The sequence below is a fragment of the Odocoileus virginianus genome, chromosome 7 (assembly GCF_023699985.2).
Source record: "Odocoileus virginianus isolate 20LAN1187 ecotype Illinois chromosome 7, Ovbor_1.2, whole genome shotgun sequence".
Classification (NCBI taxonomy): domain Eukaryota; kingdom Metazoa; phylum Chordata; class Mammalia; order Artiodactyla; family Cervidae; genus Odocoileus; species Odocoileus virginianus.
In genome coordinates this window covers 1,896,659-1,909,789 of record NC_069680.1, presented here as the reverse complement: position 1 = coordinate 1,909,789, position 13,131 = coordinate 1,896,659, and the positions used below count along the sequence as shown (strand labels likewise).

Sequence of the window (13,131 nt, the reverse complement as noted above, 5' to 3'; positions counted from 1 at the left end):
ATCTGAACTCATGGCTCTTAAGTAGAATCTCTAACCTCCTTTCTGAGCCTACCCACACTTTTCCTCCTGAACCTCAGCCCCAGCTACTGATCAACCATTTGCAAAGGCTGTAGAGAGCTGAGTCCTGGGCCTGGGCCTGGGAAAGGGTCTCGGTGCAAAGGAGGCAATGGCCGTTTCACGTGTTGCAGCTTGGGCTAGCCCATTCCTAGTACTTGGCCCAGGGTGATTGTGGCTGGCATATTCCCAGTCCCTTGGAATAGATGGGCATAGAACTAAGGACATGGGCATGGGCAGAGCTGAGACAACTCTTATCTGCTGAAGGAGCCGAGGCCTAGGTTTCCCCAGTAACATTCTGCAAGTCTTGAGTCCAGAAGGACAAGGGCAATAGGGAAGTTGTAAGCAGCTGGTTGTGTGAGTGTGTGGTGGGGGGTTGGGGTTGATTAGGTGTTTCACGTGGGAAGTTACAGTGACAGCAGCCTGCCGCCTCATCGATGCTTAGGAGTTGGAAGAGCGATCAGGGCTGAAGATAAAGACTGGGTGCCTAGTGCTAAGATGGGTGGATGGAGCCTGGGACACGCTGTCAGTTGGGAAGGAAGAACACTGACCAGTATACACAGCACTTGACAAAGACCAAGAGTAGAACCCAGAAGCCAAGGAGGCTAAAGGGTGAACTGTAAGGGATGGTTGGGTGCATGTGATCTCTACACATGCACAGGTGCACACATACAAACACATGCAGAGCTATAGGTACGTGATCTCTATATACCCTCCGTGGTCAGGTCCAGGGTGTATGGAATCAGCTTGCTCAGTGACCTTCGCTATCTTTCTTTAATCCTGAAGTTATTCCACTTGATCAGCACCTGTAGGCAGTGTGGTTTGAACATCTGCACTGAATCCTTGCCCTGCTTAACCCCGCTGCAGAGAAGTCCTATTTATGGTGAATTTGGAGAAAGGTGGTGATGTCTCTGGTGTCTGGGGAAGATTTTCAGGAAAACCTAGGAAACCGAATCTAATTCAGACAGTAAAACAGAAATGGGCAAAAGGTAGGGCAAAGGTAACAAGGTGATAACCAGCTTGTGATACTTTTTTAACCCACCCAAATCAATAAGTCAAACAAACTCCCTGAACAGCCTATCAATGGGGAGTGGTGAATTTTACCTCCTGTGAGTCAATTAATTGAGGAGGGGGAATAGTTAATAAGCTCCTTGATATCAGATTTCGATTTCATTCTGCTGTAGAGTATGGTACAGAGAAGAAAGACTCGTTCACACAAAACATATCCAGTCATCTCAGGCATGAAAGGTTATACAAAGTTGTTTCAACAGCCAACTGGTCCCCAGCCTCTCTGTGGTAGGATAGTGTGTGACTTAGAGTGCTATCACAGGGGACATCCACCTCTAAGGTCCCTCTGAGCCCTGCTCTTCAAACCTATGCAGACTGAGCACCCCATCCCTTCCTATCTCCTTTAGGAGCCTCATCCTTTATAGTGTCTTCCCTTTAGTTTCTTCCTTTCCATGTCCTCTAGCTGCAGGTGGTCGAGCGCAGGTCTCTCCTGCTTGAGCAAACCTCTTGATTCTCATTTCCCTTTTTAGTTGCTGTCTCTCTTACTTCATCCTCTCCAAACTCCAGACACCACAATTCATCGTCTGTGCCCCAAGCACTCTCTTAGCCTCCACAAGTCTGTTGAAATTGCCCATTTGTTTGCTTTGCAAATATTTACTAAATGCCAATACCCAGGTGTTGTTACTAAATGCAGCTATGTTTCAGGCAGTGGCCTAAACATTTTTACTACCATTAACTCAATGAATTCTCCCAACCCGATGAGGCAGGGACTTTATTAATTATCAGACTTGGAGGTGAGAGAGTTGAAGTAATCTGTCCACGGTCACAAGAAGGAGCTTTAAAAAAAAAAAAAAACTAGGATTGTGACCCAGGCAGAGACTTCATTTTAACAGCTACCTGCTACTGTGCTGAAGGCTATGCGTTCTCTTTCCGAAATGTGTCCCTTCTTGTCTTTTCCTTTCTCTCTGTGCCCAGACCCTTATCTCTTGATGCCTGGATGCTATATAGCCATCCAACCGACCATAAAGGCTCCCTCTCCACCCCAGTCCATCCACCACACTGTGTTGCCTGATAATCTGCCTGAAACTTGTCACTCCTGCTGTCAAAGAATAAAATAATCTCTTTGGAAAAAGAAGACATTCACATATGAACCCTTGAGATAACCCTCTAATGACAGTAAATAAAACGAAGAGTGAGAACGAGATGAACTTGAAGATCACCTCCTTTGAAGACACTGCAGTTTTCTCAGTACAAATTATAGATGGGAGTGGACAGGGCAGGCACGAAGACCTTCAGCTTAGCGCTGAATTTGAATTAGAAGGGTTTCTGATGGTAATGGTTGGGAAGATCCTCTGGAGAAGGGAAGGGCTATCCACTCCAGTAGTCTTGCCTGGAGAGTCCCATGAAGAGAGGAGCCTGGCAGGCTACCGTCCATGGGGTTGCAAAGATTTGAACATGGCTGAGCAACTAACACTTTCACTGATGGGAATTTAAGAGCTGTGTACTCCAGATGCTGTCCCACAAACCCTTTCCTTGGTTAACGTTCCCTCCTGCCCCTATTGTACAAGTCTCAGTGCTGAGCTGTTTTCAAGCTTCCATTTGAAGACCTCCACCCTTTTCTGATTAAATCTCTTCTAGACAAGTATTCCCTTCCTCTACCCGGCCCCGGTTTCAATCCCTGGATTGGGAAGATCCCCTGGAAAAAGAAATGGCAACCCACTCCAGTCTTCTTGCCTGGGAAATCCTATGGACAGAGGAGCTTGGCAGGCTACTGTCCGCAGGGATGCAGAGTCAGACACAATTGAGTGACTACACCTACCCACTTACCTACCTACTTACACGTCCCTTAGCACGTTATACAACAGGAGTGCAGGTTTAAGGAACGTCTTATCCTCGGAGCAAACAGATTAATGCCTTTGAAGAAACAGATCGAAGAAGTCACTAAGAGGCAAGAGTTTTCCACAAAAGACTTAGAGTAGTAACCTTAATGGAGTAGCTTCCAGGAATGATGTCTACTGTTAGAGTGAAATTAGAGATCTAATTTCAGCTTCACTCAGTTCTTCAAGGCAGGTGCTATTTTTTTTTTTTAACTTTTATTTATTTGGCTGCACTTGGTCTTAGTTGCAGCACACAGGATCTTTTAGTTGCAGCACGTGGGATCTAGTTCCTTGACCAGGGATCGAACCCAGGCTCCCTGCATTGGGAGTGTGGAGTCTTAGCCACTGGACCATCAGGGACATCTCAGGGTAGGTGCTCTTACCCCATTTTGCAGATGAGTTCGTGGAGATGATTGAGGTTAAGGATCCTGTCTGAAATCCCACACTAGCAATGCAGAGCTGCCTGCACAGCCCACGCTCTTATCTATTACACCTCCTGGGAAACACTGTTATGGGCAGGTCATTTGTTCTCCCTTCAGTTATGGTTGGAAAACCAGGAGGAAGCGCTGCATGGGAGAGTTTTGCTGCTTTGCCTGTACCAGCGTCCTCGGTGTTCAAATGGAGGGCACCTCCCAGTAGAATCTCTAAATGAGGCGGTAGCACTAGACCACTGAAGGCTGAGCTCTCCCGGGGCTGACATTCTGTGATTACTGAGCATTGTGGAAGGGTGTGTGTGGGGGGAGCTAATTGAGTGAGTTAGTAATTTGGTTGCCAGGGTAACTCTTTCCTGATTGGAAGGAAGGGATCACAGGGTTTGACACAGACTTTGCTGGATAGGAAAGTGGTGTCTGATGTACTCTCCATGTTTCTGCTTCTGAGCTGGAAAAGGAAAGAGCAAAAAAATGGTAAAATTGAATTCAAATATTGTAGCATGTATGCCTAATTTAGAATGAAATCTTGGGGTGGCAGACTTTGGAGTTATTTGTGAAGTATGGCTTTCTTTTCTCCAAATCACTTATTTGTCAATTTCTGTGTTTTAGTTTATATAGTTTTTTTTTTTTTTTCATTGAGCTTTGGTCTTTTATCTTACCCAGGCCATTTTCTGTGCACAGCTGTCTTCATAGGATGCTGGACGTGAGAAAATGGTTACAGCATACCTGGCTCAGCCTAGGTATCTGGGGCATGGTTTTCCATGGTTCCAATGGCAGGATCATCACATTGGATAGCTGCAGGGGTGTCAGTCACATTATAGTATATGTGAGGAGCTGTGCAGTGAACAATATCGGACTGTGTATGATGGCATCAGGCTACTGGAAAGAGGACTGGACTGAGAACCCAAAGACCTGGTTTCTGGATTCTGTCAGATATTTGACTTTGTAAATGACTTTCTGCCCTGCCCCCTTCCAACTATTTTTCCACCTATGTCACTCAGTCATGTCTGACTCTTCGTGACCTCATGGACTATAAGCTGCCAGGCTACTCTGTCCATGGGATTTCCTAGGCAAGAATACTGGAGTGAGTTGCCAATTTCCTTCTCCAGCGGATCTTCCTGACCCAGAGATTGAACCCAAGTCTCTTGTGTCTCCTGTTTTGACAGGCAGATTCTTTACCACTGTGCCACCTGGGGAAGCCCTTTTCTACCTATAAAATGGTCTAATTTTTAAAAATTATTATGTAAACCCTGACTTATCCCAAAAAAGGTCTTGGGGGTGACTAGTAAGACCTTGCAGCATTTTAAAAAATGGACAGTGACGGTTATAGGGTTGTAGTGCAGTTAAGGCTTCCCCATAGCTCAGCTGGTAAGGAATCCGCCTACAAAGTAAGAGACCCCAGTTCAATTCCTGGGTTGGGAAGATCCCCTGGAGAAGGGATAGGGCTACCCTCTCCTGTATCCTTGGGTTTCTCTGGTGCCTCAGACAGTAAAGCATCTGCCTGCAATGCAGGAGACCTGGGTTCAATCCCTAGGCTGGGAAGATCCCCTGGAGGGGGTATCGCAACCCACTCCAGTATTCTTGCCTAGAGAATCCCCATGGACAGAGGAGCCAGGCAGGCTACAGCCCATGGGGTCACAAAGAGACGGATAGACTGAGCCACTAAGCACAGTGCAGTTAAAGGACCTCATGGTAGGCACTAGTTTTCTCCAGTTTTCCTTTTTGAAGAAGGGGGCTGTACTATGTGAACCCTATAGTTGAATCTAGCCTTAACCATCTTTACAAGAAGCCAGCATGGTTCGGGCAGTGGCATGGTTCGGGCAGTGGCATGGTTCAGCCAACTTGGCCCTGGATTGCTTCTAACTCTTTGACCTCCAGGAATACCACCCCATGTTAAGAAGCAAGGATGTTAGGGCTCCTCCAATGCCAGGGGAAGTTGACACCTGATCAGTTTCCTCCTGCTCAGTGCCTGCGGGTGAGAGCCCACTGCATTATTGGAGCCCGCCCCCCACCCCTCTTGTTTGTATTAGAGCCACCAGAGTCACCATTCCCTTGCTGGGTAGCACAGGACTGACTCCCCCACAACCCTTCCTGGGGAGGTTGAGGGAGATGGCTGCCTTGGTGTACTCTGTAGTTACCATTAGGGTCTGTGTGTGCATTAAACCAAGGACCCAGTCGATTGGCTACCAAGGGACAGTCCTGGGAAGGAAGGGGTAGGGACTAGCCTATTTTATCTCCAGGATGTGCCAGTCACAAGGAACTCATTTTCTTATCATCTCATTTCTCATCTGTTATACAAATGGGGCAACTGAAGCCCATAGAGGTTAAGCAACTTGTCCAAGGTCCCCATTTAATAAAGGGACTTGAACTCTGGATGCCCTGTTGTCCAGCATGGCTTTTTCCTGGAGGAAACGGATTGAAGTAACTGAGAACGGGAGGGATAGAGATGGGCTGTTGGGGAGAAACTGGGAGTAAATGTGCCAAGGGGAAAGGGAGGAGTCCCTTCATACCTCCCCCCTCCCCCCAGGCAGGTTTCCCACTACAGGTTTGCACCCTGAGTAGCCCCTAACGAAGAGCTGACCCCAGCTCTTAAAAGGGCCACCTTGTGGAACAAGTCCACTTAATGACCACAGTAGAAAGAAAAAGGCGATGAGCTTCCCAATCTGCAGTGACTGACTGATTTGATGTCCTTTGCTAATACAGTCAGGGGCAGCTTCTCCAGCACTGACTAGTAATCCAGAAGCTCTAAGGTTTTAGTGAATGGGACTGGTCCAAAACCTGACCTCACTTTCATTTAATTTCATGCCAGCACCAATACACACCCAGCCAGCGCAGACCCTAACTAGGGAGCTGCTCAGACACAAAGGCACTCTAATTACCATCCACAAGCCAGGCCTGACAAGGATTTCAAGTGTTTCATGTTTATGGAGATCAGAGAAATGTGTTCTGTGCATCTTTCCCACCGACAAGTATAAAATAAAACCAAACAAAAAACCCAACACATTTATTAAAAACAGATATTTCAGTTAAGTTAACATCCTATAATCAGGATAGCCACAATTCCAAACACTCCGGTGCGAAGTGTAGGTATGTCAATAGCCACATCTGGATGACGAACATGCCATTGAATCTTATAAAACTAAAACATCAACAATACCGTCTTAGAGCCTTTAGACTGCGTTAACGTTGTGTTACGAGCACTTCACCAGGTTCACAATGGCAAATCCTGCAGCTTCTCCATTCGGATGGTCACATTTTTTTACTCGGTTTCCTTCACTTACAAAGGCAAGCTGGCACGGCTGGGGGGAGGGGCAGAGGGAGGAAATCAACTCCATCTATCCAGGGAATTGCAGCTGTTATTGCAAATGGCCCCGGAGAGCCCATTATAAGCTGCTGCGCTAGGCGGTGTGTCCCTGGAGTGCCCCATCACGTGGTGTCTCCCAGCCCCCAGCCTGGGCCCCCAGGAGCGGCAGCGCCACCAGCTAGAGTTGGACAGCAGGGCGGAGGGGAAGAGGAGGGACTCGAGGCCACTTCTCCGGGCAGTTTCCGTGAAAGCCCGGGGCGCGGCCGCCCGCAGGAGGCACCGGCGCCTAGCACGTCGCCACCTCCCTCAACCCGCGGTGGCAGCGGTGCCCGTGTCCTCAGGAGACTCCAGCACTTGCAAAACACCGCGCACTACTCCGAGTACAGGCAGAACCGGGCGACTCTGTCCTGCTAGAGCCCCGCAATCTCGTTTGCGCCCAGGAAATGGTGACCTTGAACCCGAGGAGGGGCGGACAGACTGAAAACACACATTCAAGAGGACGGCGGGTTCTCTCAGCGCCGCGTCCTCACCTTTCCCCAGGACCTCTCACCCCCACGTCCAATTAGCATCCCAGGTGCTCCGCCTGCCCCCGCCGCTCTGAGAAACGCCGACGGTAGCAAAGCGGGTGGGGGTGGGGGTGTGCAGAGAAAAGGTTACTTCTATTCAGCTCTCCAAAAGGTCCTTTCACGGTGCCGCGTGTTTTATACCAAGAACAAGCACCTCAAAACACACGAGATAGGTGGTGTTTTTTTTTAAGTGTCGTAAAATTTCAAGTCGGGCAGTTTGAGGTACTCCCTTAAATGATCTACAAATGTTCCCCTCTCCTAAAGTGAATCAGGAACCAGCCTTGGAAAGGTAAAGCAAGTAACTGGGATCATCCTTGTCCTTTGGGCGCTCCGCGATCCTGAGAAGCATGGGCTCTGGCCACATGGTTGCCGGGCTGGAGGACCCCAGAGGCTGCGTGGAACCGCACGCTGCGCCACCGGGGCTGGTCACACCAATGAGGAGTCCTCGTGACTGCGAGCTTAGGGTGCACTCTGTAATCTGCCTTCAGTGGGACCAACGAACCCAACCACGTTGGGGCCCTCGACCTCAGTTCTCGCGAACACATTCTCAATTTTTCGATTCCTCATCTTCACATAAGGTATTTTCCCGCCTCCAGAAGTGCGACTTCACCAGTTTGAGTAGAGACATAGCCCTCAGGGGAACCCCTTGCCCTTCAGGCAGAGGCTGGCTCAGTGGCCACTCTCGAGGTGTTAGCTGCCGGGGACTAGAACGCTGTCGCCTGTTCTGAGCTGCGCCCTCCTCCCGGACGCGCCGGGGTCGCTGCAGGCCGCGCGAGGGCTGCGGGGCGAAGGGGGCTCATGCACTGGGGCCGACAGAGGGCCCAGGAGCTGGCGCTGGGGGAGCTTTGCGTGCAATTGCAGCCGTCGCGAATGAAGCCTCCGCACGGCCTCCTTGATGAGGTTCCCCGAGAGCACCAACTGCTGCAGAAGCCGGTGCGGGTCGTCGTCGCCGTTGCGGGCTGGAGGCTGTAGCCCGCGTCGGTGCTGGAGGCGGCGGGAAGCGGCGGCGTCCCGCAGCCAACCTCGCCGACAAGGGCCCGACAGCGGCTGCGGGGAGCCCCGCTTGTCTGCTCCCAAAGGCCCATCAAGGCTGGGCTGAGGGGGCAATGGGGACAGTGCGCTGGGGCCTGCGGCAAGCTCGGCCACAAAGTAGGGCGCAGCGCGGCCCCGCACGCGGCCGCGGTCCCCGAGGGCACAGCGCCAGGACCCCGGGGGCGCTGGACCCCCAGCCTCGACCGACGCGGCCGGTAGAAGCAGCGGCTGCGCTGGGGACCGGGCCTTGTCCGCTCGCACCGCCGCCGGGGGCCGCGGGGGCTGCAGTGGCGGCCCCGGGGGCGCGCACGCGGAGGCAGGGCGGTCCCGCGCCGCGTCCAGCTGCAGCGTCTCGCCGATCTGGGCCACCAGCCGGTCCACCTCAACCGAGCCGCCCACAGTCACCGACTGTTCCAGCAGTAGGAAGCTGTCCTCCTCCTCCTCCTCTTCCTCGCCGGCTTCCTCTTCCTCCTCCCTCCGGCACGGCATGGCCCCCCGCGCCGGTACCCGGAGCTGTGCGGGAGTCGTTGGCGGCTCGGCTCTCCCGGGGGCTCGGTGGGCCGCGGCGGAGCCGGGCGCGGTGCCGAGGCCGAAGCCGGAGCCCGGGCGGACGCGGAAGCCGGAGCCCGCCAGGCACTCGCGCCGCGCGCCTGCAGCCGCGGGAGCCGGAATCCTACCGGCTCGGGTTGATTTGTAAACAATGGGTGACGTCGCCGCCGGGCCCTACCACCGCGCCGGGGAGGGGTGCTCCGTACCTTTGGGGGCCGGGGCAGCCTCTGGGCAAGGGTCCTGGGTGAAGCCTTGCTGCCTTTGAGCTTTATAACCCTGAATGCTGTCTGCGGGAGGGACTGGGGAGCCGATCCTCGCTCTCTGAGCCTGGCATGATTGACATTTCCAGAAGATGGACACCGGCGTGGCCTCTGTTGGTTTCTTCCACACACAAGCACAGACACTTCCACCCACACACCCACACACTTCTCTAGGCGCGTCAACTTGTCTGGTTTTGGCATTTACGCCTTTGAGGTTAGGGATGCCGGCATTTGGGAAGTGATGGCAGCGTGAGTGAGGCGAGTGATGGAGAGAAGGCGTCAGGCTAGGGATCTGTCTGGAGATTAGGGAAACGAGGCTGACAGATGAAAAGGAAGAAGGGGACCCTGTGGTGCGATGGGGGTGGCGGATTGGAAATTGGCAAAGAAAAGCCACTGATGAATGTGTTTTTTGATCTGGAGCGTGGGTATGTGGGGACCTGGACAGGGACTGGAGGGGAGGTTGCTCGTCTTGGGAGGGGCGGAGAGCTAGAAAGTTCTTTTAAGAAGAATGCCTCAAACCAGTAGGGGAGTATCCTTTCTGAGGGGGGTAGCAGGAGAGGAAAATGGTCAGCTATTTGGATGGAAATGGAGACACGGCCAAGGTAACCCTCCAAGATAACGTGGTTGGCTTAATGACTAACCAAGACTTCAGTTTTTAAAAGAAAGAGAGATAGAAAACGATCCTTTATCACCATATTGTTTGGAGTCTTAAAACCTGTATTCAAAATCCCAAACCCCTCAGGCCTAACTTCCGAACACTAATTACCCTTGTAGGTAGATTTCTGGTGGACCAACATTTATGGGGGAGGGATAGTGACAGGATGATTGAAATATTCCAAAACTGGGTTATGGTAATGGTTGCACAACTCGGTAAATTTTCTAAAAATCATTTATTTAAAAAAATTTATTTTTAATTTAATCTTTGACTCAATGGACCTGAGTTTGAGCAAATTCCAGGAGATAGCGAAGGACAGGGAAGCCTGGTGTTCTGGAGTTCTTGGGGTTGTGACGAGTTGGACATAACCTAGCGACTGAACAATTTCTCATAGAAGAAAAATAGCTTTACAATACTGTGTTGGTTTCTACCATACATCAACATAAGTCATCCATAGGTATACATATGTCCCCTCCCTCTTGAGCCTCCCTCCCACTTTCCACCCCGTCTCACTGCTCTAGATTGTCACAGAGTGATTTGAGCTCCCTGAGTCCTACAGCAAATTCCCAATGGCTGTTTTATATATGGTAATGTATATGTTTTCATGCCACTCTCTCCATTCGTCCCACTCTCTCCTTCCCCCATGTGTCCAAAGTCTGTTCTCTATGTATGTGTTTCCATTGCTGCCCTACAAGTAGATTCATCAGTGCCATTTTTCTAGATTCCATATGTATGTGTTAATATACAATATTTATTTTTCTCTTTCTGACTTACTTCACTTTTTACAATAGGCGATAGGTTCGTCCACCTCATTAGAATGGACTCAAATGCATTCCTTTTTATAGGTGAGTAATATTCCATTGTGTGTATGTTCCACAACTTCTTTATTCATTCATCTGTCATTGGACATCTGGATTGCTTCTATGTTGCTTCTATGTCCTAGCTATTGTAAATAGTGCTGCAATGAACACTGGGGTACATGGTGTTTTTCAGTTATGGTATTTCCTCAGGGTATATGCCCAGTAATGGGATTGCTGGGTCATATGGTAGTTTTATTCCTAGTTTTTTTTTTAAGGAATCTCCATACTGTTCTATTAGTGGCTGTATCAATTTGCATTCCCACCAACAGTGCAAGAGGTTTCCCTTTTCTCCACACCCTCTCCAGCTTTTATTGTTTGTAGACTTTCAAATGATGGCCATTCTGACCAGTGTGAGGTGATACCACATTGTAGTTTTGATTTGCATTTCTCTAATAATGAGTGATGCTGAGCATCTTTTCATGTGTTTATTAGCCATCTGTGTGTCTTTGGAGAAGTGTCTGTTTAGGTCTTCTGCCCACTTTTTGATTAGGTTCTTTGTTTTTCTGGCATTGAGTTGCATGAGATGCTTGTATATTTTGGAGATTAATCCTTTGTCAATTGTTTCCTTTGCTATTATTTTCTCCCATTCTGAGGGTAAAAACTCATTTAAGTGAAAGAGTTTTGTGCATGTAAATTACATGTCTATAAAGCTGTTTTAACAATTAGCCACAAAGTATACACATACAAACACAGAAGCCAGGCAGTAGAGAACTACTTCAAAATATGGAGCAGGAGACTAGCATTATTTGGAAAGAGACTGGAGCCTGGGGATCCAGGTAAGTAGAAACAAGGGTCTTGGTGGGCAGTTCCAAGATGATAATAACAGGAGCAAACCTTTAGGGAGGAGTGGGATGGAGGGAAGAGGTGGGAAGCTGTTAAAAAAGAGTTGGGCTTATTTTTGTCAAGTTTGGAGGCAAGAATGTGAGAATAAAGGAAGAGGCAGTATGAAGAAAGCAAATGAATTTTTAAATCTTGGAATTCTGGACTTCTACAGGATGTCTTAAAAATCATCACCATATTTTAGTGGATTTCTTAGGATTTTCTGTATACAAGATCATATCATCTGCAGACAGATGAAGGTTTACTTCTTTCTTTCTAATCTGGATGGCTTTTGTTTTTCCTGCCTAAGTCTCTGGCTGAAACCTCTAGAACAAGGTTGAAGAGGAGTGGTGAGGGCAGACATCCTTGTCTTGTTCCTGATCTTAAGGGAAAGTATTCAGTCTTTTACTATTAAGTATGATGTTGGCTCTGGGTTTTCATAAATGGCCTTTCTTAGGTTGGAGATGTTCCCTTCTTTTTCTCATTTGTTGAGCATTTTTTATTATGAATGCATCATTTCTCTTTATCTTTACTTGAGTTATAATTGACATATACCTTATGTAAATTGAAGACATTCCCTCATTTATAATCATTAGTCATTTGAGAGTGGTCAGCGCAGCCAGTTATTAGCTAGAATATTCTGAACTTAATTAAAATTTTAAAATGAAAATAATTAGCAGCAGTTTAGGATTTTTGTTTTGATTTTTTTGGTTCAAAATATTGTAAGTCTCATGCATCATTGTGTATGTGAAAATGGTAAAACCACTTTGGGAAAAGGTCTGGCAGTTTCTTACAAAACTAAACATACACCTGCCCTATGATATAACTCCAAAGCTAGATATTTACCTAAGAGAAATGAAATCATAGGTCCATGTCAAGGCCTATAGGCAGATGAATATAGCAGCTTTATTCATAAAAGCCATAAATTGGAAAGTGTATAAGTGATTTATCAACAGGTAAATGGATAAAGTATAGCACATTCACATGATGATGGTGACAAAATACTCTTCAGCAACAAAAAGGGCTGGAGTATCGCTACAGGCAGTAACATGAATGAACCTCAAAAACAGTATGGTAATTGGACTTCCCTGGTGGTCCAGTGGCTAAGGTGCCATGCTCCCAATGCAGGGGGTCCTGGGTTTGATCTTTGGTTAGGGAACTAGATTCCACATACCACAACTCAAGATTCTGCAAGCCACAATGAAGATTGAAGATCCCGAGTGCCACAACCAGGATCCAGTGCAGCCAAATAAATAAAGGTTTAAAAAACAAAAACAGTATGCTAACTGAAAGAAGCCAGACAAAAAAGAGCATATATGGCTTAATCCTCCTTATATGAAGTTCCAGAACAAGTAAAATTAATTTATGAAAACTGATTGCCTTTGGAGAGGTTGGGGCAGTAGCAGGGACTGACTTGGAAGAGCCCTGAAGGAGATTCAGGGCATGGTGGGAATGTTCTGTATCTTGATATCTTGATTCCAGGTTTCCCAGGAAACTCATTGAATCCTACACTTAGAATTCATTGTATGTAAATTTTACGTGAAAAGAAAAAACTGTTCACAAATATTGATTTCTAGTTAATAGACACACTGGGTGAGGTATACTGATGTTTGCTGTTTATTCTCAAGTGCCCAAAACCTTGAGATGGATTGATACATAGATAGAAGGATGGTTAGGACAGGTAGGTATATGATAAAGCATGTATAGTGACATGCT

The 13,131-nt window shown here is 48.2% G+C and overlaps 2 protein-coding genes across 2 annotated transcripts in view; one reads left to right on the top strand and one right to left on the bottom strand.

Moving 5' to 3' along the window:
* Window positions 1-6,359: 6,359 nt before the first annotated feature.
* On the bottom strand, window positions 6,360-8,958 carry FRAT1 (FRAT regulator of WNT signaling pathway 1). Its single transcript, XM_020878813.2, has one exon. It carries the CDS (start codon window positions 8,759-8,761, stop codon window positions 7,931-7,933), a length of 831 nt encoding a protein of 276 aa, XP_020734472.2. The 5' UTR covers window positions 8,762-8,958; the 3' UTR covers window positions 6,360-7,930.
* Window positions 8,959-9,559: 601 nt separating this feature from the next.
* ARHGAP19 (Rho GTPase activating protein 19) overlaps window positions 9,560-13,131 on the top strand; it is a 79,049-nt gene continuing 75,477 nt past the window's right edge. Inside the window, exon 1 of the mRNA XM_020878808.2 lies at window positions 9,560-11,372. Coding sequence (XP_020734467.2) covers window positions 11,320-11,372 — 53 coding nt within the window. The 5' untranslated portion in view covers window positions 9,560-11,319. The remainder of the gene's footprint in view (window positions 11,373-13,131) is intronic.